Source organism: Vidua chalybeata, chromosome 25, assembly GCF_026979565.1.
Source record: "Vidua chalybeata isolate OUT-0048 chromosome 25, bVidCha1 merged haplotype, whole genome shotgun sequence".
In the NCBI taxonomy this organism is placed as follows: Eukaryota; Metazoa; Chordata; class Aves; order Passeriformes; family Viduidae; genus Vidua; species Vidua chalybeata.
In genome coordinates, this window is record NC_071554.1 from 853,296 (window position 1) to 881,196 (window position 27,901).

The 27,901-nt window shown below is 63.7% G+C and overlaps 1 protein-coding gene across 4 annotated transcripts; it reads left to right on the forward strand.

The window, feature by feature from the left end:
• The first annotated feature begins 262 nt into the window (after nt 1–262).
• On the forward strand, nt 263–27,892 carry DLGAP3 (DLG associated protein 3). 4 transcript variants are annotated; one of them, XM_053964708.1, is made up of 12 exons: nt 263–370; nt 16,447–16,529; nt 19,116–20,196; nt 21,113–21,315; nt 22,258–22,372; nt 22,461–22,695; nt 23,189–23,529; nt 23,638–23,723; nt 24,409–24,833; nt 25,076–25,167; nt 25,411–25,554; nt 25,906–27,892. In XM_053964708.1, exons 3-12 carry the CDS (start codon nt 19,174–19,176, stop codon nt 26,122–26,124), a joined length of 2,883 nt encoding a protein of 960 aa, XP_053820683.1. In that variant the 5' UTR covers nt 263–370; nt 16,447–16,529; nt 19,116–19,173; the 3' UTR covers nt 26,125–27,892. The 4 variants fall into 4 exon arrangements, with proteins under 4 accessions (XP_053820683.1, XP_053820686.1, XP_053820685.1 ...); XM_053964711.1 differs by having other exon boundaries at nt 22,306–22,372; XM_053964709.1 differs by lacking the exon at nt 263–370 and adding an exon at nt 5,880–6,056.
• The last annotated feature ends 9 nt before the right edge of the window (nt 27,893–27,901 follow it).

Below are 27,901 nucleotides of genomic sequence, written 5' to 3' on the forward strand. Positions count from 1 at the left end.
GCTGCCCCCGCTCCCCCCGCCGGGGGTCCCGGGGCGCCGGGAGGCGGCGGCAGAGCCGCACCGGAGCCATTTTGCGCCGCCGCCGCCCGCTCTGGCTCCCGGGGAAAATCCACCGCCGTGTCTTGGCGGCGCCGCGGCGGCCCCGCTCCGCTCCCGCCGCTCCGCGCCCGCCCGCGCTGCACTGCGGGGCCGCCGCCACTCGCATGCTGCCGCCCGCCGCGCTCCCACGCGCGGGGCGCCGGCCCGGGCCGAGCCGGGACCAGCCGAGCCCAACCGAGCCGGGCCGGGAGCAGCCGGGCCGGGGGCGGTCGCGCCGGGCCGTCGGGGAACCGCCCGGGAGCCGCCGGAGGATGTAGGAGGCGGGAGCGGGGTAAGAGCGGCGGGGGCGGCCCCGCTCCCGGGGGTACCGCGGTGCCCAGCGCGGAGTGGGGGCCGGTCCCCGAGATCCGCGGTGCCCGGGGGGGGGGGGTGGGGGGAAGCGGTCCCGGGGGTCCGCGGAGCTCAGTGCGGAGGGGGGCTCTCACCAACGAGGCACCGGAGCCGGTGCGGAGCCGGCCCCGCGGGAACGGGACGTGTCACCTGCGGACCCATCCAGCCCCGCCGAGCGGGTGTCCGGGGCTGAACCGGGGAGATGGTGGAGGAGGGAGCCGGGGGATGGCCGGGGGCGTCTCACCGGTACCACGGCGCTCAGCTCCGCCAGGATTCCCCGGTGGGTGGGAGAGAAGGGGCGCCAGCGGGCATCCCCATCTCCTGCTGCCCGAGGCATTGGGGAGGGAGGCAGAGCCCGCAAGCTCCTCCAGCCTCTCCTGGATGGCGACGCCAGCCATCCTGCGTTCTCTCGCTGCGGAGGGCTCGGGGCAGGCCCAGGACCCCTCCCCACCCCGTGGGATCCCCCTCCCATCCTTCCGGGGGGGCGGTGAGGACCATGCCCGGCCGGGCGCCGGGAGCTGGCGTGGGGAACCAGCTGAGCTGTGCCCATCACAGGCGCCATGGTCCAAGCCAGCCTGGCAGGCAAGCAGAGCTTTGGGGGCCCCTGTCTAGGTGCTCCCTCTTGCTGCTGCCTTCCTTCCTCCAGGCTGTTGGGTTTTCTTGGAGGAGCCGGTCCGGTCCCTCTATCCTGTGCCAAACCCGCAGAGCAAGCCGGTGCTGGGACCGCTGGTCTCTCTCCATCCTGTGACATCCAGCCCCGCACGTCACCTCCCTCGCGGGGTCCGGGGCTGCACTGCCCACAGCCGATCCCTGCCTGTCCCCTGGCCAGGAAGAGGGGACAAAGCCGGGCTTGTGGGTGTTGGTTATCCCCGTGGGAATCCAGGCTGGCAGCAGGCAGCCTTCCTTGGTGTAAATTGCAGCAGGAGCCGGTCAGCAGTGCAGATTCTCCTTTAGGAAATGGATGCAATTTTTGGTCTTTCTCAGTTTCTCACCCCCGTGCTCCCACTGTTCCCCGAATGCATCCATGGCTCCCAGCCCTTGAGGACTCTGTGCAGGGATGGAGCAGAGGGAAGGCCACTGGGAGATGAGCATGGCTGCAAGGAGCATGTCAGCCCTTTCAAGCATTATTACAGTGCTGGCAGGGCTGGGAATGCAAAAATAGCCATCAAAGTGACCGTGGAACATCTGAGCCTGGAGGGGCCCCTTTTGGCTGTGGGGGTGGTGGGAGCACTGACGTGGGGAGCTGTTGATGTGAGCCAAGTTTGGGGCTGCCCTGGGTGTTGTTACCCCACTGAGCCAGGGCACCAGGACCAGCTCCAGGCATCCTGGCTCTGGGGAACGTGGTGACAAAACCGTGGTGTCCCCCTTCCAAGCCTGGCTGAGATGGTGCTGAGCCTGGTGCCCAAATCTCCCTCCTGAGTGCCAAGGCTTGTGCCACGTGGGCTTGGAGCAGCAGCCCCCAGCCCTCTCAGTCCTCCTGCTGGGCCTGGCTCCCAGCAGCTTGGGCAAGGCACCAGAAGAGTGGAGGGTGCTGGGAAGCCCAGGCTGGGGGTGTTTGGGGGGGCCCTTCTTCATCCTCCCCATCAGTAGCTCAGAGGCAGAGCTGTGCCAGGACCTGTGGGATGCAGAGCCCGTGTGGGCAGCTGGTGGCTGTGCTGGTGTGGGTCTCCCCAGCTCTGCCCACCCTCAAAGGCAGGATCAGGCCCTGTGCTGGGGTCTCATGCCCAGGTGGAGCTGCTGCGGTGGGGGCTGGGGCTCCAGATCCAGGTTTTGCAGACGCTCGCATCTCTCCAGCAAGCTGAGCCGAAACCCTGGATCCCACCCAGCCAGAAATTTGGATCTGGAGCCAAAGGTGACTCTTGGCCCTTATTGCCAACGCGGGCGAAGCTAAAATCTGGATCTGAGCAGAAACAGGAGGAGCCTGGATCCAGCGCAGGGGCTGAATGTGTGGCTTGTGCTCCTTCTGGCCATCAAATTGGATTTCCTGAAATAGCCTGTTGAAGACCAGAGCCCAGCAGGGACCGAATGACAGGTCACCAGGGGTGTGGAAGCCCCATCACGATCCTGGCTGCCTGCTTCAAGACGTTGGCAGCCAGCAATAATAGTAATGCACGGTGCCATTGCCGGGAGAGCGCAGCGCTGGAGAGCTAAGAATAGCAGGCGAGACGTGCCAGCAGAGGGGGACTCACGGGGCGGGCGGGGGGCCGGGGGCTGCGGCTGGACGTGCCCCGGGGGACACCCCGGCCGTGGGGGTGGCAGCTCCTCGAAGCGGGGAGGACATCCCTGTGATGCAGGTGGCACAGGGCACGGCGGGTGCAGCGGAGGGCAAGGGGAGGGGGGTGTGGAGAGTGGTGCCTGGTGCTGCAGACCCCGGGCTGTGCCCCTTCAGCCTGGCCTCTGGGCTTTGCCATCCCCAAGAAGCAGGGGTAAAGCCTGCTCTGATAAAGTGGGCTTTGGATTGTGGCCGTCTCAATGGCCCTGTGATGCCTGGCCCCTCTACGAGCAGCAGCATGGGGAGGCCACCTGGAATGCCATGGACAGGGCAGCACTCCACACTCACCTCCTCCAAACCAGGCAGGATTGATTCCCTTCTGCTCACCCTGCCCTGCTCAGAAGCTCATTCCCGGGGCTGTATGGTGTCACTAGCAGGGGACAGAGAGGGTCTGGCCACCAGAGGTCCAAAAGCTGAGCTCTAGGGAGGCCGGGCTGCTCTCTGGCAGCTGCCACAGCACTTGGCAGAGGAGCAAGTGCCCATCGGATTAAGGAGAATTAATTTGTACCTTCCCCATTTCTGCAGGGCCAGGGGTGCTGCAGCACCCGGTGTCCCCCTCCCACAAGCAGCTGTGCTCCTGCAGCGCCTGTGTCAGTGCCTCTGCAACCTGCCCTCAATCTTAATTAGATTTTCCACGTCGCCCCCCAGCTCACTCCTCCCCAAATGCTGGAGCAGGAAGAAGCCATGACATGGTTTCTAATCAGCTTCTGAATTCAGATTCCTCTTGGCTGTTGTTGGAGGCTCCCCACAGCCTTTGTTTGGTGCTGCCCGAGCAGGGTCTGCTGTGTGGCTCCCCTCGAAGCCAGCACCCCTGGGAACGGGTGGCTCGGCGGCCGGGACACCCTGTGGAAACACGCTGATGTTTGGCGACAGCGACTTGAAGAGCACCCCCGGCGCCTGCCAACCCACCCCGTCAGAGAGGCAGCCTGCCCGCTGCCCCCGGCTCCGGCGGGCACTGTGGCTCTGCCAAGCAGCGGGCACCACTGCTGCTGCCTTCCTGGGGCTGGTTCTGCCTCGCTCCCGGGCGTCCGTGCAGCCGGTGTGGGAGCCGGGCACTGTGCCCCACGGCCGATCCCGCTGCGGCTCCGCTGCGGCCGGTGCCTTACCAGGCTTGGCTCTGTCTCCGGCACCCAGACCTTGTCGGCAGCGAGTTGTGGCTCTGAGCAAAGCCAGGGGATGCAAACAGCTCCCAGCGCTGCCATGCCCCAATTAATAGCCTGTGAATCACGATGCCGTTGGAAGAGCAGATGTTTGCGGCGTGGTTGCCAGAGCTCAGTGTTTCACCAGGAGTCTGGTTGGCCTTAAATTGGCAGCTCCAGGCAGCGGGTGGTGATGGGGCCTCGCTGCCTGCCTGGCCCTCTCCTGCAGGAGGATCAGGAGCTGTTTGGGCTGGGAATCAGCTGAAGTTTTTGGTGGGCAGAGGGAAGGGGGAGAACAGCCTGTCTGTGGGCATGTGGGGGTGCTGCGTTGGAGTGAGAGGACTACAAAAGCTGAAGGTATCGAGTCCCGTTGTGACAGGACCTGCTGATTTCCCGTTCCTGGAGAACCTCTTGTCTTCCCAAAAGGAAGCAGGCGCTGTGGTGGCACAGTGGGTGCTGGGGCACTTGTTTGGGAATGGTGAACTGGAGAAACACTGTATGCCTTGGAAGTGGCTGTCCCTGCTGTGGTTGGTGTCCCCAGACGTGGGGTTGGGGTGAGACCCCATGGTGGTTGATGCACCCCAGGCCTGCCATCTGTGCAGCTGAGCTGAGGGATGGCCTCAGCTTTCATGTTTTGTGTCATGACACCCGTCTGCCTCAGGCTCCCCTGGGCCCTCTCTGGCTGGGGGCACACTGGGGACAGCCCCATGGCAGGGGAACCACATGGTTGCCCCACAGCAGGTGTGTGTGGGGAGCTGGTGGGGGCGAGGGCATCACTCAGGTGCCTGTGGGGTGCACAGGAGTGTGTGGAGGGGGGGCACGTGGGATGCTGTGAGTGGGAGCAGCCAGGTGCACGTGGCCGTGTAGTTGTCCAGGCGCAGTGATGCAGAACTGCCGAGTGTCCATCTGTGTGTGCAGGGTCCTGTGTCTGTCCATCCATCAGTATGTGGGGCTGTGTGTCCGTCTGGGTGTGTGGGGTCCTGTCCGTCCATCCATCAGTGTGTGGGGCTGTGTGTCCGTCAGTGTGCAGGGCTCTGTGTCCGTCCATCCAGCAGTGTGTGGGGCTGTGTGTCCATCTGGGTGTGCAGGGCTCTGTGTCTGTCCATCCATCAGTGTGTGGGGCTGTGTCCGTCAGTGTGCAGGGCTCTGTGTCTGTCCATCCATCAGTGTGTGGGGCTGTGTGTCCGTCAGTGTGCAGGGCTCTGTGTCTGTCCATCCAGCAGTGTGTGGGGCTGTGTGTCCATCTGGGTGTGCAGGGCTCTGTGTCTGTCCATCCATCAGTGTGTGGGGCTGTGTGTCCATCTGGGTGTGCAGGGCTCTGTGTCTGTCCATCCATCAGTGCATGGGGCTGTGTGTCCGTCTGGGTGTGTGGGGTCCTGTCCATCCATCAGTGTGTGGGGCTGTGTGTCCATCTGTGTGTGCAGGGTGCTGTCCATCCATCAGTGCATGGGGCTGTGTGTCCGTCTGGGTGTGCAGGCTCCTGTCCATCCATCAATGTGTGGGGCTGTGTGTCCATCTGGGTGTGCAGGGCTCTGTGTCTGTCCATCCATCAGTGCGTGGGGCTGTGTGTCCGTCTGGGTGTGCAGGCTCCTGTCCATCCCTCAGTGTGTGGGGCTGTGTCCGTCAGTGTGCAGGGCTCTGTGTCCGTCCATCCCTCAGTGTGTGGGGCTGTGTCCGTCAGTGTGCAGGGCTCTGCGTCTGTCCATCCATCAGTGTGTGGGGCTGTGTGTCCGTCCATCCCTCAGTGTGTGGGGCTGTGCCCGTCAGTGTGCAGGGCTCTGTGTCCGTCCATCCGTCGGCCTGCGGGGCTGTGTGTCCGTCTGGCCGTGCGGGGCTGTGCGTGGGCGTGCGGCGCTGCCGGCGTGGGCAGCCCCTTCCCGGGGGTGCGTGTCGGTGCGCGGGGGTGGCCGAGCGCGCCGGGGAGCGCGCGTGGGTGTGTCCCCAGCGCGCGGGGGCGACGGCTCCGCCACCGCCTCTCGCCGGCTGCGAGGTGCCGGTGCCGGTGTCGGCACCCGGAGCGTGGCCGCCGCCGCCGCGCTGCCGTGGGTGGCCGTGACCCCGGGGACGCCTCCGGCCTCGCTGCGCGGCCTGGCCGCGGCATGGGCAGCCCGCAGGGAATTTGCAGGATCAGAGGGAATCCAGCCGCTGTGCCGCGGTCATCCTCCGACTCCTGCCGAGCCCAGGCCGGCAACTTCATGGCTTAGCAGCGGCGGCGGGTGAGTGGGGTGGTGGGTGGGAGGGGAGAGGGCCTGGCTGCGTGCAGGGGGCTCCGTGCCTTGCACAGCCCCAGTCCTGGGAGAGCCCTGCTTTGTGCCCAGCTCTGCCAGTTCAGCGAGCTCCCCCGGCCCGGGCAGAGCGGGAGCCCCCGGGCAGCCCCCAGCCCTAACCCTTTCATGGCCGTACCCTCCTCCCTGGCAGCCACGTTCTCTCCTCGGTGTGCAGCCTGTGGCTCCCGGCCAGCCCTCGCTCAGACGAGCCTCGGCACAGCCGGGAAGCTCTCCCGACCGGGATGGGGAGATCCCAGCCCCGAGGTCTCTGCTCCCGTTCCCTGCGGAGCTGGGCTGGGGGCTGTGTGTGCTGCTGGGGGGTGTGTGCCGGGGCTGGGGGCTGTGTGTGCTGCTGGGGGGTGTGTGCCGGGGCTGGGGGCTGTGTGTGCTGCTGGGGGGTGTGTGCCGGGGCTGGGGGCTGTGTGTGCTGCTGGGGGGTGTGTGCCGGGGCTGGGGGCTGGGAGCCGTGAGCGCTGGGGGAGGGGATGTGCTGAGTGGGGGCTGTTCACTGGGGGTGTGGGGAGCAGGGCAGGGCTGCACCTCTGTGTAAGTGAGGGACAGGGTCTCCTCTGTGTGTCTGTGTGTCTGTGTGTCTGTGTGTCGGTCCGTGGATGGAGCCGGGGAGCCCCAGCTCTGCCTGCCAGACGGCCCCGCTGCCGGGGAGCGGCACAGCCGGTGCTGACATCTGTGCTTCGAGCCCTGCCTGTCTTCAGTTCGCTCCTTGGCACAGTCACAGTGGCAGTTGGGTCCCTCTGTACCTCTCTGTGGATTCCCCCATCACCCTGCCTCTCCGTGACACAAACCTGTATCTCTGCTGTGCTTTCTTGGAAGGGAAACTGAGGCAGGAGGGAGGGAAGCAGCAGAGCCCTCTCCCGATCCCTGTCATCCTGAGGCTTGATCCCACGCCTCACCCTGGTTTGTTTTTTCCTGCCAAGTGATGCCAAGAGCCGGGGGGGAAGCGAGGGCGTCCTGGGACGAAGCTCCCGGCTGTGTCTGCCCGGGGCCCTGGAGCCGCCCGGCTCCTCCTGCCGCTGTCTGGCACATCCCTGGCCTGGGGCTGCGACAGGGGCTGGTGGCCGCAGGACGGCCACCAGTGGCACGTGTTGCTGGGCACTGTGGTGACACTGGTGGTAGCGGTGGCCGTGGTGGCAGCGGTGGCTGTGGCGGCTGTGACAGTGGTGCTCGTGGTGGGAGTTTATCGTGGTGGGAGTTTATCGTGGTGGGAGTTTATCGTGGTGGGAGTTTCTAGTGGCGGCCATGGTGGCGGTGGTGCCACGGCAGTGGCAGTGGTGGCCATAGTGACAGTGGTGGCCATGGTGGCGGCGCTGGCCGTGGTGGCGCTGGCGGCGGGCGCTGGCCGCGGTGCTGTTCCCCCGCCGCCGTCCCCGGCCCCACGCTGCGAGTCCGACCTGCAGGACGAGCCGGCGGCGGGTCCCGGCCCTCTCTCCCCCCGGGGGTGCCCACGGCTGCGCTGGGGCTCGGGGTTCCCTGGGGAGGCCTCGCCCTGCCCCTAACCTTTGATGTGCGGCAGCTCCAGACAGGGCCGGTGGGACGGGAAAGCACGCAGAGCTGTGTGCCCGTCACCCCACCGGTGTGCCCGTCACCCCACACCCTGCCCGCCGGGCTGGGCACAGCCTTCCCTCCACGGGCGCTTCTGATCGTCCCGCCGGGCAGGTCGGACAGGGACGGGCTGTTGTGAGTCGGGCTGGAGAGCTGAGCAGGGCAGGGCAGGGCATGTGGGGACGTGGGCCACCAAGGCTCCGTCGCTCCCTGACGGGTTTGGGACAGCCGGGGAGGGGCTGCCGGCCCTGCTTGGTGCCCCCGGGCAGGCGCAGCTTGGCTGGTGTGAAGTGCCTGGGGCAGCGCTGCTGGCTGGTGACACTGCGCTCACCTCGGCCCCCCAGAAGCGTGTCCCCAACCGCAGTGCCGGTGTCACTGCTCCCAGAACAAAATGTCAACCCATGCAAATGAGACTGCGGGAGCGGCTGATTGAAGGGCCCTGCCCCGCCCCGGAGTTGCAATCAAATATGCAAATGGCTCCCGAGGAGGCTAGTGAAGGCTATTAATAGCGGGGATGAGGCTGGGAGAAAGCGTGGTGCTCCTGAGGGAATGAGCCTGGGGATGAGCTGGTTCTGCTTGTCCCTCTGCCCAGCGTGTCCCTCTCTGCAATGCCCTGGGCAGGTGACAGATAGCCCCTGCAGGGAGCCCGTGGGCACGAGCCATTGCTTTGGCCACCGTCACCCTTCGCAGGGCAGGTGCTGCCCGTGTGCCCACTGCCCAGTGTCCGCAGGGAAACCCTGGGGGAAAATCACAGCTGAGATTTCAGCCCCGGGGAGTCAAACCTGGAGGGATGAGGTGCCCAGTGGGACCTGGGCTCTCCTTGGGGGGAGTTCCTGTGGCTCAGCCTGAGCAGGGAGCTCAGCCTGGGGCAGATGTCACCGTGCTGAGGGAGGGAGGGGCTCCCTCCCACCCCCCACCCTTCACCCTGTGCTTCCACACCCCCCTCCCTCTCCTGGTTTCCCTCTGTTGCTACTGAGGCAGACGATGTCCCTGTCCTGCCAGCTCCAGTATGAGCACAAGGCACTGGTGGAAACCAGCGTTCCCAGCCAGCTCAGGGATCTCGGTGTGCTTGGCCTCTGCTGCAGCCCCTCCACCCCATCTCTTGGGTTTTGGGATCCAGGAACCATTTGACCTTTTTATAGAAAATCGCGGAAGTCAGGCTGGAGTCAACAGTAACTAATTATTTAAAATCTGAAACTGGAATAATTAGGCCAATTAACAGTCTCAGGTGACGTCTGATTCCATCTGATAACGGCCCGAGGAAGAGGGAAAGTAATTAACCTGTCAGCCTGACATTTGTAGGTCAGCACCGGCTCCTCATGATGTCGGGGTGGGCACAGGGGTATTTTGGGGGGGTCCTGTCTCTCTTGGTGCAGGGGGTCTGCACCCTTAGGGGGTCTCAGTGCAGGGAGGGGGCTGGGGGTGAGCCCAGGTGGTACCTGGGGGAGATGGGCTGGGGGCTGCTGGCTGAGGGGATGGGGTGCTGTTGTTTGAGGCCAGGCTGCTGGGCAGGGGGGACGGGGCTGAGTGTCCCCCAGAAATGGCACAGCCGGTCCTCTGGTGAGGCGGCACCTGTGGGCCTTTAAGGTTGCTGTGGAAACGGGGCTGCTCGTTACCAGGAGGAGCCTCCTGCTTTCCAGGCAGGGCCCCCTATCCCCGCACGAGGGGATCCCCACCCCGGGCACCTGGGACTGCAAAACCCCCGTGTCTGTGGAGGGACGTGGCGAGGGCATGGCCGTACACGCGCAGGAGGGTGGCCTTGGGTGGCACGGACCCCTCAGTCCAGCTTGCCCTTGGCATGGCCGGAGGTGCCAGGTGGAGCAGTGCATGCCTGGACACATCTGGACACGCCTGGACCCACATGGACGCATACGGACACACGTCCATCCCGAGCTGCCCGTGCAGCCCAGCCGTGTCCCCGTGGCCCTGGGGACCCTGTCCTCACACCTCAGCTGGCACATGGACCTGCCTGGCACTGGGGCTGTGCTGGCTCTCCCCTGGCAAGGCACGGGGCCCACGGGGAGCAGAGTGTGCCGAGGCAGCGCCCCCGGCCACAGCCCGGTGCCGCGCGCAGCTCCTGGAGTTTTAATGAGGTAAATTGTATAAAAAACTCCCTTTGCCCTAAATGCCCATCCCGGCGTGAAGCTGCTGCGGCGCAGCCCGGGCACACCCCGGGAGCTGGGCAGGGGGCTACGGGGCTGGGCACACGCTCCCGGGCTGAGCACGTGGCAGCAGCAGGAGGAGGAGGAGGACGAAGGCGGTTTAGCACATTTGCAATCATTTCCCTCCTCCCCCCCAAAGTTTACAGCTTAGCTCAGCGGCTTATCAGCCTCCAATCTCATTAAATCAGGCAAATTGTAGCATCTGATATTTTATGGAGATTAAGGTGTGCTCCCGGACTCTATAATTATCGGCAAAGATGTATTTACAATACCTTGTTGCTAGTAAACAAAAAATAACTTCAGATCAAAGCTCTCTTACAGGGGAATAAATCTGCCCATCGAGCCCCGCTGTGGCACACGGCAGGGAGACTCCGGAGCCGCCCGGGGTGGGTGGGCATCACGGGGGGACACGGGGGGGGGGGCGTTTCGGGGATGTCCCCGGTCCCACGTGGCCGCTGCGAGTCCCATGTGCTGGATCCATCCCCAGGGTCTCCCTCACTGGCATCTCCCACGAGAGCCTGGTTGCACCCACCCCTCCGGCCACGGCTCCACCGGGGATTTCCACCCCAGGGACCTCCCTGCTGAGACGAGCCCGGGATTTATCGGCACATGTGCGTTGCCCCTGGATCCCTCACGGCGGTGGCAGCGCTGCGGATTACCGATGTGGTGACGCTGGTTTATTGCTGCCTGAAGTGGATTTATCCGTGCGGCAGGGCCCGGGCTCGCTGCTGGTGTAAATCACCACGCACGGCTGGCAGGAGCCCCAGTGCTGTGGCTGCATCCTGACAGGCCCCTGGCATTCCAGCCTCCCTGGGGGTTTCGTGGCCGGGCTCCCCACGGGACCGTGCACTCCACACCACAGATCAGCTGCCCCTTCTCCATCTCACTCTTGTGCCCAGTGAAACGAGAATAAAATGGTGATAATGCTGCAGACGTCCTCTGGAAAGGGCTCTGAGGCAGATGAAAAGCCCTACTTAAGAGTGAGGCCATTATTATTAATAACTCGGAGCGAGGCTGTAAATTCAGCCGACACAGCTATTATGGGAAATGAACCTGCTCCCGTGCTGGATCGCAGGCTGCCAGGTGTGGGATGGGGACAGGCACAAGAGAGCAGGGCTGGATGGCCCCATGGCTGCTGCCAGGTCATGTCCACAGCTGGGGCAGCATGGCCAGAGGGGACAAAACCACTTGACTCCATCTGGGCTCTCTGGGGTGATTTCTTGGCTTTTCTGGGAAGGCTGAAGGGATGAGGGAGGGATCCTGGAGCATGGGTCTCCTCCCAGTAGGAAAGGCTGAGACCTGGCCCAAGCTCAGGTCAGGGGTGACGTAGGATGTGAGGAGCATGGGCAGAGCCAGGTGCTGGGAGAGGCCAGGGTGCTGCAGTTGGCCTGAGGCTGGGCTGGGCAGGACCCTCCGTGGCCATCCTGGGCTGACTGTGCCCATCTGAAGAGTGTCCACGGCACCTTGGCAAAGGTTGCATTAAAATAAAAATAACCCGGTGCCGTTCAGTGCCCAGCGCCTGCAGCCAGGTCAGAAAAAGACAAAGCTGCCGTGGCTCCCGTTCCACCGGGATGACTTCACCTCCAGCACTGCCACCCCCGAGCAGGGCAGCCCCGGGGCTGGCGGGGGCCCAGGGTGGCAGAGCTGGGCATGGAGGCGGGCAGGGGGTGCTGTGGGGGTGTGGAGTGCCGTGAGAGTGCCACACGGGTGTCACGGGGGTGCAGAGCAGCGACCATGGGCTCGTGGTGCTGCCTGTACCCGGCTCGGGAGCTTCTGCGGGGGAACGAGCTTTGATATAAATATCTTTTTGCTCAGCACACGACCTACTTTCCAGACAATGCCATTAGCCTCCCGACTCCCTCATTCATCTTCTGCCGTCCTCCCCCAGCCCGCCCTGCGCTGGCACCCGCGCCAGCACGGCACACCGGCCATGGAGTGGTGAGCCAGGATGGGCACCCGGCTCGGTGGCACCATGGGGACCCTGTGCTGGCCTTGGGGACAGCCAGCAGCCCCGTTCTCACAGCTGGCAGGGGGCTGTTGCTGCCTGTCCTCTATCCCTGCTCTGGCTCGGTAGAGGGTGGCTGGGTCCCCTCGGGTGTTTCTCCACCCCATCCCACAGGATGCTCAGATCTGTCTCCCTCCCTGCTGCCTCCAGCCCCATTCCCTGCAAAGTCCCTGCCCTGGGTGGCAAACATCCAGGGACATCCTCAGCCAGGCACAGCCTCGCTGGGTACATCCTGGCCAGGGCAGAGGGGAGCAGAGCCAAGCAGCCACGCATTGGCTCAGGGCTGGCCCAGGGGCAGCGTGTGGGGTCAGGACCCCTCCTGAGCACCCCCAGAGCTGGTGCTGGGCCCACACACGTGGTTCATCCCAAGATGATCCTGCAGGAGCTCCACGTGCTGGCAGGGGCTGTGCCGTGCCGTTGGCAGGCAGTGAGTGGCTGGTGGGATTAGGGCCAGGTTGGGCAGAGGGTGCCCAGTCCCACTGCCATGACAATGCCCAGCCCCTCTGGCTCCTGGGGATGGCTCTGACACCAGTTTTCCCCCAAGAGCTGGGAACATCTCTCCAGGCCCACCACCTGCACACCTCCGTGCACCCCTGGGATGAGCCCCCGCTCCTCCCCTGCAGCTAAAATTAAATATTCAATTTGTATTGCTGGTAAATCCGGCAAATCTCTTTTATCTCTAAGCTGTTGTAGCAGGAATATCAGTGGTGTAATCTCCATGGGGGCTTGTCCCGCTGCCCTTCACAGCTCCCTGGCTTGGACCACGCTCCCTTTTCCCCACATTCCTCTCTGGGATGCTTCTGGGTGGTGGAGCAGGTCTCCAGTGCCAACAGCAGAGCTCCCCATGGCACCCATCCTGCGGGTGCTGCTGGCTTTGGGGACAAGGCTGTGCATGGTCCCCAGATTGTGATGGAGGTGCTCTTGGCCCAGGTGATCCAGGTGGTCCCACCAGAGCATCCCCCATGCCTACCGTGTCCTCGCTCACCAGCCGTGCCCCCCTCCCCGTGCTCTGTCCCCGCGCTAAGAGCATTGTGCAGAATTATGTATTTAAATATTTAGGTTTTCATCAGCTTTGCAAATTAAGCCCATCCATTAAAGCAGCAGTTTGGGTCCTCTGCTGGCAAGCTGGGCTGTGCCATGCCTCGGGGCTCGCTGCGCTCATCCCAGCCCTGGCCCCAGGGGATGCAGCCTGGGAATGGGATGTGATGGCCTGGAGCATCCCTGCTGGCACAGGGACCGAGGCTCTGCTTCCTCGCTCTTCCTGGGAACTCCGGCCCCTGCGGCCCCGTGGGAGGGGGTGGTGCCGTGGAGGGAACCGGTTTGGATTGGTGTAATTTGGGGTTGGAGTGGAGAGTGCCTCGTGCCGGCAGGGAAAGCAGGATGAGGAGCAACGCTGGTGACAGGTGAGAGCCAAGCACCCGGCAGGAGCAGAGCAGGGATGGCAGTGCCAGCCTGCTGGGGGCTCAGTGGCAGTGAAGCTGGGGATGGAAGGGTCAGCCTGCCCAGGGGCTTGGGGGAAATGGGCAGGAGATGGCCAAAGCTGTCACTGCTGCCACGCTCAGTGCTAAGGCTGTGCTGCCCTGAGCTCCCCAAAGAGGCTTTGGAGTGATCCCTGGCTTAAGTCATTACAGAGCATGGCTGGGGAGTAAGTGGCCCTTTAAGCCTCGGCAGCGTGGCCTAGCTGGTGGCTCCATGAGGCTGGGAGGGAAAAATGAGGGTGATGGGGAAATGGGGTTCATCCAGCACCGCTGCCAGCTGGGGCCCCTGGCACAGCTGCAGGGCCTGAGGGGCCTGCCACGGCCCCCGGTGCCTCTGGCACAGGCAGATCTAACTCCTGGGAGGTGCTGGAGCCCACTGCCCACCTGGGGCACCGCTGGTGGCTGGAGTGCCCGTGGGAATGTGGGCAGAGCCCCCAGGGTGAGCAGAGCACAGGGGGATGTGTGTCCCTGCGTGTCCCTTGCCTTCACTGCAGGTGAACAGCAGGCTGTGGCCTCTCCTCGGGGTCACCTGCATGTCCCCCTTTCCCAGCAAGCCTGGAGGCACCGGAGGAGCGTGCTGGCTGCTGCTGGCCCCAGGCAGTGTGGGCAGATGTCGAGTGTGTCCATGGGAGGGGAGCTGTCCGTGGGCATCACCGGTGATGGGTGCTCATCCGTGCGCCTCAGTGCCCACAGTCCCTGCGCCAGCTGGAATGGGCTGGGGTCCCTGGAGCCCTGCCCGGCCTGGGGGTCCCTCCATGGTGGTCCCACACTCTGTGCTCCTGACCCTCTGGCTGTGGGGTCCCACCTCTGGCAGCCCATGCCCCGTGTGCCATGTCCTGGCTCCTGTGGGCAGGATGAGCATTGCTGCGGGGCCGAGGGGGCTGGAGGTGCCTGTGCCATGGGGCTCCTGCCTTCTCAGCCCTGCCAGCCCTGCCTCTGCCTGCACCTCCACGGGAATGCTGCCATGGCCCTTTCCCTGTGCCACCTCTTTCCTTCTCAGCCAGCTTCCTGGGATCTGGCTGCCAGGCCCAGGTGCTCCCCATCCTAAATGGCTTTGGGAGATGTGGCTCTTCCACCAAGATCTGGTTTGGGCTTTGCAGGGATGGAGTGCCAGAATCCTTTCTCCGCTGCCTTTGCCTTGGCAGCTCCAGGATGCTCCAGCTCCTTTGCACACCCAGCACAGCAGCACGGCTCTTGCCCCCAGAGAATCAGGTCTGGGGCCAGGGTGGGTGGTCCTGGGCTGTGTGTGCTGTGCAGGGAGGGGGTTCCTGTTCCCCCGTGGTGGCAGCAGCCAGAGTCACCGGTGTTGTGGTGGGAAGTCCCAGCGCTGGCGGCCGTGCCGGGATCCCTGGCAGCTGGGCGCGGCGTGGCCGTATTTCCTCGCTCTGCTCCAGGAGTAATTGCTCAGATGGGGACGTGGGGCAACTCCCATCCCTCTCCCGGCGTGGTAATGAGTGAAGAAGACTCAAAGACAAATGGCTCATTAAGAAGCAGTGCTGCATTGCAGGATTTTTCATCCCACCAACCGCTGCATCAGCAGAGGCAGCACCTCTCGCGCTCGCTCTCCCAGCCCTGGAGAAGGAGCTGTCAGGCAGCTGGGGCTGGTGCCAAAATTAATCATGTGCTTAATAACGTGCTCAGCCCGTCGAACGGCCCGTCCTCAGCCTCCCGGCTGTGGATCAGGGCGGCCGCGCTGGACTGGAGCCCTGGGGCACCTTGGATTTGGGGTTGGTGCCTGGGAAGCGCCCATGCTCAGGGAGAAGGGATGTGTCAGGGCAGGGCTGAGACAGGGCAGATGTCCCCAGTCTCGGGGTGCCACAGCCCCCCAGTTATGCCGGGGTGTCAGGGTCCTCCAGATTTTCTTGGGTGCTAGAGTCCCCCAGCCCTGTTGGGGTCCCAGCCAGCTGTGCTGGCTTCTGTGGCCTTCTCAGTGGCCTCAGTAAACACTTCCTGCTCCACTCGTATTTGCAAATCCTCAGCTTGTGTTCATCTCTCATGACTTTTAAAAAATCTTGCCTCATCCCTTTTTTCCAGCGGTGCCCGGTTGGATCCTGCCCCTCACAGCCCTCTGCAGGCAGTGCCTGCCTGCAGCTGCTCTGCTTTCTTTTATTAACAGTAATTGGTTTTGATTTCCTGATTGCAGCCAGTGTATTTTCTGTGATCTTTGCATCCTGCTCACACTGTTTTCCTCTTTCTCTTCTCCTCTGTGCCTTTTCCATTTTCCCCTTCCCCCTTTTCTCTTTCCTTTTCCTCTCGTTTTCCCCCTTTGCCTTCCTATTCCCTTTCCCTTTCTTCACCTTTCCCCTTTCCCTTTCCCCTTTCTCTGCTAAATTAGGTGATCTCTTACTAAACCCCTCTTTTTTTCCTCCAGACTGAGTAAATTTTACTAATTCAGCCTCATAAAATAACAGAGCAATTAGTAATAAAATAAAATGTTTGCTTTCCACAATCCCTCTCGCTTACAATGAGCGGGGAAAGAGTAAATAGATTAAAAGCACGGTGGAAACGACCTGGCTCTATTCCATATTTATTTTCTTCCGACGACTGTAGATCAAATTTGTTCAGCCCCTAAGTGGGAAAACCGCTTCATTTTATTTTTTTCCCCGGCTCCAGCCCGCGCGCGGTGCCGGGCGCTCACGCTGCGTGTTTGTTCTCTCCCGCTTTCATCCCAAGCCATAAAGGTCCCCAGCAGGACCCAAGCCGGCAGAACCTCGCATTAATTTGCAGAGCAGAACGGGCCGAGCTCGCACCTCTCCCGGGCTGGAAGCTGGAAAAAAAAAAAGCCCCTTTGGTGGCGCTGGAAAGGCGGGGTGGCGGGAGGAGGCTTTGTGGAGCCAGCGGCCGGATCTGGAGCAAATGAAAGTCGATGGCGAGGTGGCCGCTGGGCCAGCTCTGGCACCCGCTGGCAGGGAATTGCATAACAGGATGGGACTGGGCATGGTTTTGGGGCTGAAGTGGGTGAAACACGTGGCCATGGCCGTGCGGAGCTGTCCCCGTTGCTGTGCTGGTGTGGGGCGGCCTCAGGGGAAGATGGAAGGCTGGGCTGATAAAAAACACACAGGGAGGTGGCTCAGGCTGCTTTTCAGGGGGAACACCCTTGCTCTGGCTTCATCCCTGCCCTGTTGCTCCCCCAGAGCCTGCTGCCCCAGGGATTCCCAGCGTGGAGGAGCTGCTGCTGGCGAGGCCATGAGGACAGCATCCCCCTGAGCGCCGGGCGGTGAGTGCCACCAACAGGCTTCACTGGGACCCCAGCATGCCCATGGTGGAGCTGCTGGGGTAGGACAGGGGGCCAGGACCCCCTGAGTGCAGGGCCATCAACCCCAGCTCTTGGGGTTAGACCTGGAAGCGTTGGAAAACACTTGTCAGGGCGGTTTGCCAGACCCGGACATTGTGATGGGGTTTTGATGTCCTCTCACCTCCCCGCTGGTGTTCCTGGAGCTGGAGGAAAGATGAGAGGATCCTGGGTACTGTGGGGTCCCAGGGAAGCTCAGGCTCCTGGTGGGTCTGCCCTGAATCCCTGTAGCCCTGGGCCTCAGCACGGCGCTGCCTCCAAGGCAGGGATCTCATGGGGAAGTGGAACTGCCTCTGCCAAGTGCTCACATGGGAAATTAAGCAGGAGGCTGAATTTCAGGATGGCCTGGAGCACCAGGGACTACGAGCCCCTCTCCTCCCTGTGCTGACCCTCGCAATGGGGAGAGACATCAGAGGGAGGTGGTGGTGAGGAGCCACTGGTGGGAGTTTCTCCTGGCGCTGGATGCAATAAAGGCGAGGAGTGAGTTATTTGTAATGGTAATTATGCTCTTCCAGTTTATCCTAGCACATAATTGTGTGGGCGGTAGGTTCCCACTGGTGGTAATTACCCTGGTGTTAAATGGCACAAAATTCAGCTGGGCTGGGTTTTTTCCCCCTTGACTTAAATCTGTGCTTTGGTGGCACAAATCCCTCCATCCCAAGGGCCGCTCAGTGGATTGGCTTTTGGAGGGACGCAGCTCCGGCTCTCGGCCATCTGCCCATGAGCCACGCTCTGGCCAGCTGCCCCCGTCCCGTGTGCCAGCCTGCCCACACTGCCCTCCTGGGACAGGGGAGAGGAGTGGGCTCAGGGGCCTCTCTCATCCTCTGCACGTGGCCATTCCTGCTGGCACGTGGGGATGGAGATGGTGCGCTACAGTCCTTGTGCTGAGCCCCACGGGGTCACTCCCGACCCCTTCTCCGTCCCGAGGTTGCCCTCAGGGAGCCTGGCGGGTTCCCTGGGCAGGGTGTAGACGCCTGTGCCACCTTGGTGAGCTGGGACATGGACCCTCCACCACGGCGTGTCCCCACCCGCTGCCAGCGCTCCGCAGGTGCGGGGGAGCTGCGGCGCTGCCTCGCCCGCGGTTCCGGCTTTGTTGAATTCCTGCACCTGCCGAGCACAAAAGCCCGGCGGGCTCGTGCTGACAGGCTCCGCAGATATTTTGACTCCTTCTTGCTGCCGCGGCAGCAATATTTGGATCAGCTGAGAGCTTCCCTCCCCGAGCAGGAGATGATAGCTCAGCCCGCGGAGGCAGAGCTGGGCTGGGAGCCTGTTTGTCTGTCTGTCCTTCCATCCTGCTGCTCGATCCCCGGCCAGGGAGGCAGCTCCATCCCACGCTGCTGCTCCTGCTCCTCGCAGCAGCTGTCTCAGGAGGGGAGAGGCATCGTCTGTACCAGCTGCATCCTCCGTTCAGCAATTAGGGGGCCTTGTTAGAGCAGGAGCGGGATCTGAGGATGGGGAGCGGCACAGAACGGAGCCATCCAGCTGGGAAGCGGGGAAGGAAGATGGTGGTGGCTTAGGGCAGATGTGTTCTCAGGGCCCTGTCTGCTGCTCAGGGCCAAAACCCATTGCTGCCCACCCCAACATCCCTTGGGGACCCCCAGCCTCTCTCACAACCCCCTCCCACCAGCCCTGGCCCTCCCAGTGTCCCTTGTTTCCAGTCTCCATGGTCAAATCCCTACGTGCCACAGGGAATGTCCCACGGTCACCTTTCCCTGCAGCCAGTCTGGGAGACGTTCTGCCTGCAGCACCCTGCCCAAATATGACAACAAGAACGTTAACGATGCCTGTTAATTAGCCGAGATGCTCTGGAGAATAAGTAATTTCCTTATTTACAGTCCAACCAAAGACAGAGCCTTTGAGGGACTGTAAGGCACACAAACCTCCATGGGTGCAGGCGGCTCAGCCTGGCTCAACGCCGTCCATCCTCCTGCTTCTCCCTGGGGCTGCCCCTCACACAGCACAGCCACCTCTGCTCCTGGCTCCTCATCCAGAGGGCTTGCAGGGCAGGAGAACCCTGGATCGTGGGTCTCCATGCACAGCTCCGTGTGGGGCTGGATGGAGACATCAGAGCGCGGCCCCCCCGCGCCCCGCGGCAGCTCATTAGCGGCGCTGTGAATCGCAACGGCTGAAAAACTCAGCCAGAGCTGCTTTCTAATGGAGAAACACTTCATAATATTTGGTGCTGGAGAAGAAAACAAGGATCCGCTGATGGCAGCATGTCCTCCCTCGCCGTCTGCAGGCCCTGCTGCCTGCATCGCTGCTGGCAGCACCTTCTCCTTCCCACTGCCCCCTCCGAGCACCTGAACTGGGGGTAACCCCAGGTGCCTGGCCCGGGCACTGTGCTCCTGTCACCAGGTGGAATGCCAGGATTCTGGCACTTCACAGGGCTGAATCTTGCCCTGGAAACTTCCCAGCCTTCTCAGCTGGTTCCTGTGAGGTAGCCTCCAATGTTCTGCTGGTTGTGGGGGTGCAGAGGGGATCTTGACACTGCTCTTGTCCCTGTCCCCACAGATGAGCCCGCAGGGGCATCTCGGCAAGATGCCGAGGCTATGGGGTGGGTGCTGAAATTATGAAAGGCTACCATGGGGAGCGTAGCCAGACACAGCCCTCCTCCGGCCACCGCTGCCGCTGCATCCCAGAGGACTGCGAGCACCCCGCCGACTACATCCCGCACGGCCCCGAGGGCCGGCCGCCGTACCTGCTCAGCCCCAGCGAGCCGTGTTCCCTGGAGCATCCCTACTGCCCGGCGCGGAGCCCCGGCGCGGCCAGCGAGTGCCCGGGCGGGCCCCTGAGCGAGCCGCCCTCCGCCAGCGCCAGCAGCACCTTCCCGAGGATGCATCACGCGCAGCAGCCCTACGACTCCTGCGACGAGTGCATGGCGACCGCCCACCCTGCCAGCAAGATCAACCGCCTGCCCCCCACGCTGCTGGACCAGTTCGAGAAGCAGCTGCCGCTGCACCACGACGGCTTCCACACGCTGCAGTACCCCCGGGCCGGCGGCGCCGAGCCCCGCAGCGAGAGCCCCAGCCGCATCCGCCACCTCGTCCACTCCGTCCAGAAGCTCTTCGCCAAGTCCCACTCCCTGGAGGCGCCGGCCAAGCGGGACTACAACGGCGCCAAGATGGACGGCCGCGGGGACGGCTACCACCACCACCACCACCACCACCATCACCACCACCACCACCAGTCCCGCCACGGCAAGCGCAGCAAGAGCAAGGACCGTAAGGTGGACTCCCGGCACCGGTCCAAGATGTTGGGCTGGTGGAGCTCCGACGACAACCTGGACAGCGACAGCAGCTACATGGTGTCCGGCCGGCACGCCGCCGACCAGGGCACCCAGTACTGCGTGGACGCTCCCGAAAGTGCCTTCAGAGACTTGACCTTGAAGAGTCTAAAGGGTGGCGGGGAAGGAAAATGCCTGGCCTGTGCCGGCATGTCCATGTCTCTGGATGGCCAGACGCTCAAGAGGAGTGCCTGGCACACCATGACTGTCAGCCAGGCCCGTGAGGCCTATCCCAGCGCCGGCGGCACTGAGAAGACCTTGATGCTTCAGGAAGCAAAGGCCAAAGACCGAGCGTACCAGTACCTGCAGGTGAGGGGCTGGGCAGCGTGAGGGGACTGGGGCTGACTGCGCTGTGGGGCGAGCCAGGACCCTCCATCCAGCAGCCTGGGGTGCCGTGGGGATGCTCCAGCTCTGCTCCATATCTCCAGCGCCTGTGCCCCATCCCCATGGTCCTGTGCCGGTCCCCGATGTCTTCTCGAAGCCCATCTGCTGCCTCCTGCCCTGTGCTGCATTTGGGGTCAGACCAGCTCTGTCAGCTCAGGGCCACCAGCATCCCTGTGCCTGCTCCCTTCTCACTGCTTTTATCCTGCCTGTGTGCCTGGCTGGGTGCCACTGCCTGCCTCATCTCCGGGCTCCCTTCTAGGTCACCCCCCATCCAATTAAAAGCTAATTAACTCTTCTCTCCCTTTCCTGGGGGAAGGAGACAGGGAGCAGCAATGCTGTGCTGGCTGGGGTGGGGGTGGCTGGGGCCCGTCTCCGCTGGCAGCGGGGCCATTGGGGCAGGGTGCCGGCCCCACCGCCCCAGCCGTGAACCCCAGGGGACATCATCCCCCTGCCACTGCCCTGTAAGGGCCCCGTGGTGCTGGCGTCAGCGGCACGTGGTGGAACTGGTGCCCGATACGTCAGGCGGGCGCTGCGCTGGCATGGGTGGGATTTGGCCCAGACGCTCCTGCCAGCGGGGCCGTGAGGTGGGAGCTGCTGCGCCGCCCCGGATGGTGGGAATGGGGAGCCGTGGCTGTTAGGAGGGATCTGCTCTCCTGGATTCTGGGGCTTTCCAAAAGGGTCAGAGCCCCCAGGCTCTGTCCCTGCAGCTCTGGCGTGCATGGGGAGGACAAGGCACACATGCTGGATTTGGGCTGGATTTGGGCTGGCACGTGGCTCTGCTCTGCATCTCACCTGTGGGACCCCGGCCACCACGTCCTCCCACGCTTGCCTCCTGCTCCAGGTGCCGCAGGACGAGTGGAGCGGGTACCCGGCGGGCAAGGACGGGGAGATCCCGTGCCGGCGGATGCGCAGCGGCAGCTACATCAAGGCCATGGGCGATGAGGACAGCGCCGACTCGGACATCAGCGCCAAAGTGCTGCCCAGGGCGGCCACGCGGCGAGACAGCTACCGCCGCTCCTCCAGCGCCGACCAGGCCAGGACCAAGTAAGGGCTGCTGCCTCCCAGCCCCGTCCCAGCTCTGCACGCGGCAGCGGGGCCATGAGCCAGGGCTCCCTGGGAGGACAAGTGGCATGTCCCTGCTGATGGCATTGTCCCCACTCACAGCACTGTTCCTGCTCCCAGCACTGTCCCTGCTCATGGCATTGTCCCCACTCACAGCACTGTTCCTGCTCCCAGCACTGTCCCTGCTCCCAGCACTGTCCCCACTCACAGCACTGTCCCTGCTCCCAGCACTGTCCCTTGCTCACAGCACTGTTCCTGCTCACAGTACTGTCCCTGCTCCCAGCACTGTCCCTTGCTCACAGCACTGTTCCTGCTCCCAGCACTGTCCCTTGCTCACAGCACTGTCCCCGCTCCCAGCACTGTCCCCGCTCCCAGCACTGTCCCTTGCTCACAGCACTGTTCCTGCTCACAGCACTGTCCCTGCTCCCAGCACTGTCCCCACTCACAGCACTGTTCCTGCTCACAGTACTGTCCCCACTCACAGCACTGTCCCCACTCACAGCACTGTCCCTTGCTCACAGCACCATCCCTGCTCACAGCACCATCCCTGCTCACAGCGCTGTCCCCACTCACAGCACCATCCCTGCTCACAGCACCGTCCCTTGCTCACAGCCGCAGTCCCCAGCCAGCAGCACCGAGCCCTGTCCCTGCTCTGTGTCAGGGCACTGGGGGGGACATAGCTATGCTGGGTTTTCGGGGGGGACCTGCTGCTGCAGCCACATGCAGACTGTGGGGAGAAGAGGCAGGTTCAAGAGGATGACTGAGACATGTTCCAGTTCCAGTAGGTGACAGTTTTGGGGGCAGTGAGGAGTGGGGACAGCAGCAGTGGCCAGCGGGAGTATCACTGCGGCTGCGTTTCCGAATGCTCTGCTGGAATGTGTTGCTTTTGGTGCGATCCCTTCTATTCCCACTGTCTCTCATTAGGTTTGCAAGTAGGCACTATTCTGATTCATATATCTGTAACTGTCCCAGCTGCTGCACGCCACCGCGAATGCTCCCGCGGGGACAGAGCTACGGGCGTTCATTCACCACCGGCCAGGTACGTTCTGTGGCACGGGTTCCACAGGGCAGGCTGGGGAAGGGATGTGGCGGATGTCGCTCTCAGCATCACCCACCGCTCTCCCCAGATCAACGACGAGCTCAACCACCAGTTTGAGGCGGTCTGCGAGTCGGTTTTCGGCGAGGTGGAGTCGCAGGCCGTGGAGGCGCTGGACCTGCCCGGCTGCTTCCGCATGCGGAGCCACAGCTACCTGCGGGCCATCCAGGCGGGCTGCTCCCAGGACGACGACTGTCTCTCACTCTTCTCCATGTCGGCCCCTCCTGGGCCGCCCATCACCAGCAGCATCCTGAAGCCCAGCACTTGTGAGTCCTGGGGGGGGTGGCGAGGGCTTGACCGCGTGAGGGAACCCCGCATCTCCCTGTCTGCTCACCTGGGCACCTGCCAAGGGCTGCTGCTGCCCTCCTCATGGCCCTTGACCCCTACAGGGCCCAGGACAGGGTGTGAGCATGCTGCTCGTCACCCAGTCCCAATCAGGGGGCTGCTCTGTGTCCCCAGCACCCATTTGCCATCCCCTCCTTCTCTCCACTTCTGTCCCCATCTCTGCCCCTTGCTGGGTGCTGCAGCAATGTGGCCAGCGTGGGTCTGGGCTGTTTTCCAGTCCCAACAACTGATCAAACAGCCCCGCTGAACTCCGGCCCATATCTAACCCAGCTTAGGGGCAAAACCTGTGGGGCCATGATCCCTGTGCTGTGGGAGGAGATGGGCAGCATTCCCCGGGGCCCCTGTTCGTGGCGGGAAATGAGCAAGTGTCTGTGTTTTCACGTGCCTTTTCATCCTGCGCCTCTCCCACAACAGCCTTCAGTTACAGAAAAGCTCCACCTCCCATCCCTCCAGGAACCAAAGCCAAACCTCTCATCTCCGTCACGGCGCAGAGCAGCACCGAGTCCACCCACGAGAGCTACCTGCCCAGCGAGGTCGCCCGCAGCCCCGCCTGGTCCAAAGATGCCGCGGCCCGCTGCAACTCGGCCGAGAGCCTGGAGAGCTCCAAGGTGACGGCCGTGGCCCTCGACCTGCCCCCGGTCCAGCCCCGCGCCGCTCCCAAGCCCTCCACGCTCATCATCAAGGCCATCCCAGGCCGGGAGGAGCTGCGGAGCTTGGCTCGGCAGCGGAAGTGGCGTCCCTCCATCGGCGTGCAGGTGGGCTCCGCTCCTCCCTGCGGGCTGCCCGAGTGGTGTGGGCCGTGCTGAGCCACCACGCTGCGTTTTGGGGCTGCCCTCCAGCGCTCTCCCTCTGCCCCTTGGCAGGTTGAGGCCGTCTCTGACTCGGATACGGAGAGCCGGAGCCAGAGGGAGTTCCACTCCATCGGGGTGCAGGTGGAGGAGGACAAAAGGTACCACACGGCTGGACTGGGCTGAGACCTGCCACACTCGCTGCACTGAGGCGTTGGGTTCCCGGGGGCTTCCTGAGCTCTGCACACCACCACTACCCCACAGCATCTTTTCTCTCTCCCCCCTGGCTGAAACCCCAGAGCTCAGCACCATCCCCATCCCAGGCTAGCTGCCCCCACCTGGAGCAGGATTTGGCCTTTCCTTTGTCCTCTCTGCTGCCCAGGGAAGGGGCTGCCCTATTCCTGCCCTGTGCTGGGTCTCCTCTGCTGGGCTCAGCCCTTAGCTTTGAGCCCACGCCAGGTGCAGATCAACCTTTGGGCATTTCTGTAGCTAACCACGACATTTTGGCTGGGATGGGAACGCCAGGTGCGCCAGAACGTGCATGGCCTGCGGGAGGGGAGCTCTGGCATCGTGCCCATGCAGCCTGGTGCTCCTCTCCATCCCCGGTCCAGCGCTGGTAGCCATGGAAACAGGCTGAGAGCAGAGGAGATGAGGGACTGGCAGATCGCAGCTGCTCAGGGTTGCGCCTGTGGCCCTGAATGCTCCGGGATCCGCCTCGGCATCCCCAGCCCCATCCTACCCGTGGGTGTCCCTCACCCTGCCCCTGCTGCTGCGGTACGTGGCAGAGGGGACGGGACAATCCCTCCTGGCCGCGAGTGTCCCCACGCTCTCCTCGTCTCTCTGCAGGCGAGCGCGCTTCAAGCGCTCCAACAGCGTGACAGCGGGCGTGCAGGCGGACCTGGAGCTCGAGGGCTTCACCGGCCTGGCCGTGGCCACCGAGGACAAAGCCCTGCAGTTCGGGCGGCCCTTCCAGCGGCACTCCTCGGAGCCCGAGTCGGGCCGGCAGTACGCCGTGTACAAGACGGTGCACACGCAGGGGCAGTGGGCGTACCGCGAGGATTACCAGCTGCAGTACGACACGGTGGAGGTGCCCCGGCGGGACGCCTGGATAGAGCGGGGCTCCCGCAGCCTCCCTGACTCCGGCCGCGCCTCCCCGTGCCACCGCGACGGGGAGTGGTTCATCAAACTGCTGCAGGCAGAGGTGGAGAAGATGGAGGGCTGGTGCCAGCAGATGGAGAGGGAGGCGGAGGACTATGACCTGCCCGAGGAGAGTGAGTCGGGTGGGGTGTCACAGCAAAGACAGGGCCTGGGGATCCTGCAGAGCTGGGCGGGGCACAGTCATTGTCCTGCAGTGCTCCCACTTTGGAGCTTCTTCCCTGCCAAGGCTGAAGAGGTTGGGTGAGGGCAAGGAGCACCAGGAAAACCTCTGGGGCTAGGGGGATATGAAGGAGAGGAGAAACACGATGTACTGGGGGGCTCTGAGCTGCCTGTGACTGCCTCCTCTCCTCCCCAGTCCTGGAGAAGATCCGGAGCGCGGTGGGCAGTGCCCAGCTCCTCATGTCCCAGAAGGTGCAGCAGTTCTACCGCCTCTGCCAGCAGAACATGGTGAGTGTGGGCAGCGGTGCCAGGGGGCAACTCCCAGTACTGGAGAAGATCCAGAGCACGGTGGGCAGTGCCCAGCTCCTCATGTGGTGGGGAGGGGGTGTCTCATACTCTCAGCCAGTGACTATGGATCACCATGGAGGACAGCTGGACATAGAGCCCCCAGCACAGGGGGCTGAGATGGTCCCATGGCCAGCAGAGCCAACATCCCACTGATGGATGAGGAATGGCAATCTGTTCCCACAGGATCCCAACGCATTCCCTGTGCCCACCTTCCAAGACCTGGCTGGCTTCTGGGACCTCCTGCAGCTCTCCATTGAGGATGTCAGCATGAAGTTTGGGGAGCTCCAGCAGCTCAAGGCCAATGGGTGGAAGATCATGGAGCCCAAGGTAAGGGCAGGCCTCTGCCACTGGCACTTGTACCTGTCACCTCTCCCTCCCTCCTCATCCCCAAGCACGTCCGCACCCAAACCACTGCAGCGCTCTCACTGGTGACTGCTTTTAGCAAACCCTTGAAAAACAGAGCTGGGAAAAAGTGAGGCTAGAGAAGAAGAGCTGTTCTCCCACTGATGCATCCCAGCCAAGGGCCAGGCAGGGTCCCGGAACGGGATGGATAAAGGGATGTGCAGCCCTGCCTTGCGACCTGTGGGAGGGTCCATGGAGCCTCTCACCATGGCTTGAGCCCACTGGGATCACCCATTCCTGGGAGCTCCCAGCCTGAAGCCCCCGTTGTCTGTGCAGGAGGAGAAGAAGGTGCCTCCCCCGATACCAAAGAAGCCGCCGCGCTCCAAGGTGCACCCGGTGAAGGAGCGCTCCTTGGACTCGGTGGACCGGCAGCGGCAGGAGGCCCGGAAGCGGCTCCTGGCAGCCAAGCGAGCCGCCTCCTTCCGCCAGAGCTCGGCCACTGAGAGCGCGGACAGCATCGAGATCTACATCCCCGAGGCGCAGACCCGGCTGTGACCGCAGCCTCCGCTTTTCTACCCGGACTGGACGGCGCGGCCGTAGCTCACTGTGATGGGGGGCCGCGGGGACACCCCGGGGCAGCTCTTGGCCCCGCTCACAGCTTCTCTCTTTTCTATCTTAGCCCTTTCGTGGATCCGACGGCGGGTGAACGCAAAGCCCGGTTCTGCCCCGTCCCCTTGCCCCCCACCCCCCCGCCCGCATGCCCCTGCCAGCCTCTCCTGGGGTCCGGGGCTCTCCCTCCCTCTGCCCTCCCTGGGGCTGTGTCCCAGCTTTCTGTCCCCTTCCCACTCCCCAGCCCTTCTGCACACCCGCCCCTGCATCCCAACCCGAAGAGAGGTGACCTTCAGCAGCCGGCCCCGCCGGGCTGGAGGGGAGGGGGCTGCAGGCAGGCCCCCCCGCCTCTCTGTACTCAGTGCAATCCCCTGGTGTGTGGCGGGGACGGGCCCCCCAGCCCCTGCCCAGCCACAGCCCCCCAGCCCTGCCCTGCCGGCACGAGGCTTTGGGACGTGCTGGGGACAAAGGGGTCCCCTCGCTGCTCCCCCCGCCTGCGGCTCAGGTGCCGTGGGGACCCAGGGCTCCCTCCCCTATATACATATATAAATATAACCCAAGGAATAAACCAGAAACTACACGTGACCAGCGCTGTGTCCTGCCTGGTGGGACGGGCCAGAGCAGCAAAAGCCCCCCGGTCACGGCGAGCCGCCCCGCTTCCTTCGCACGGAGCATCGCCACGCGCTTGTCCCCTTCCCGCTCAGCCCTCCTTCCCCTCAGTCCATCCCTCGTCTGTCCGTCCTTCCCTCCTGCCAGCCTGGAGTCCAGGAGCACCTCTGCAACGTGGCACTAGCCAGGGACAGGCAATAGTCCCCCCGGTGCCTTGCTGCAGGTGGGAAATGCTCCCGCAGTGAGCCCGCCTGCAGTGACAAGGACCACACTGGGCTTGGCACCAGTGGGTGGGACAGGAGTGTGGACATGGCCAGCAGCTGCCCCTTGAGTGTGGAGCTAGAGACCCCCTCAGGGGGACACCCCTTCCCCCTGAGCTCTCGGAACCCAGCGGGACGGGACACCCCAGGACAGGGCTGTCACGTACCCGATGCCTCTCAGGGCCAAGGGACACCCTGGGATGTGGCTGTTCCCAGCTCCCCCATCACTGTGCACAGAGCCAGGAACAGGGCGGAGAGCTCCCTCCGGGGCAGGGCAGTGTCGTGGGGCAGGAGGCTGCATCTGCCTCATCCCTGTCCTTCACCCCGTTCTCCAGACATCCTGTCCCCCTCAGTGTCCCTTTTGGTGGCAGAGGGGGGAGGACCCCACCCCTGCCCCTCACTCTGCCGCGCCAGCAGCAGCCCCACGCAGCATCACCAGCCTCCCCCCCAGGGCAGGGCCAGTGGGTGCCAGGTAGCTCCCGAAATCTGGGGCCAAACCTCGCCCAGGCCCTCAGGCAGGGCGGTGGGATCAGAGGCAGCCGGGGGACGCCTCGCTGGGGTCCCTCGCTCCTGGGGGTCCGTCGGTGCTAAACACCTCCGTGACGGCAGCACCCACTCAGCCACCCAAAGCCCTTCCCCACCCCACTCCCCCTGCACCCCGGATTTAGGGATGTGCCTGGGAAGGGCCCCCGGCCCCCGCCCCGGCCAGCGCCGTGCAGTGACCGTGACACGTGGCTCCCTTTTTATTGTAACGAACCGCCGCAATTAATAAAGATGACTTTGGTTACTCCGGGCCAGCGGCCGCTTCCCTGCGGGGACGTGGCCGGCACCGGGCTCGCCTTTCACCTGTCTCC

What these genes read in the sequence shown, in the direction of transcription:
- DLGAP3 (XM_053964708.1), top strand. Translation starts at nt 19,174, where the DNA reads ATGAAAGGCTACCATGGGGAGCGTAGCCAGACACAGCCCTCCTCCGGC. An exon ending in CAGGTGGAGGAGGACAAAAG is followed by an intron (nt 23,724 to 24,408) that starts GTACCACACGGC and finishes GTCTCTCTGCAG; the next exon opens with GCGAGCGCGCTTCAAGCGCT. An exon ending in CTATGACCTGCCCGAGGAGA is followed by an intron (nt 24,834 to 25,075) that starts GTGAGTCGGGTG and finishes TCTCCTCCCCAG; the next exon opens with TCCTGGAGAAGATCCGGAGC.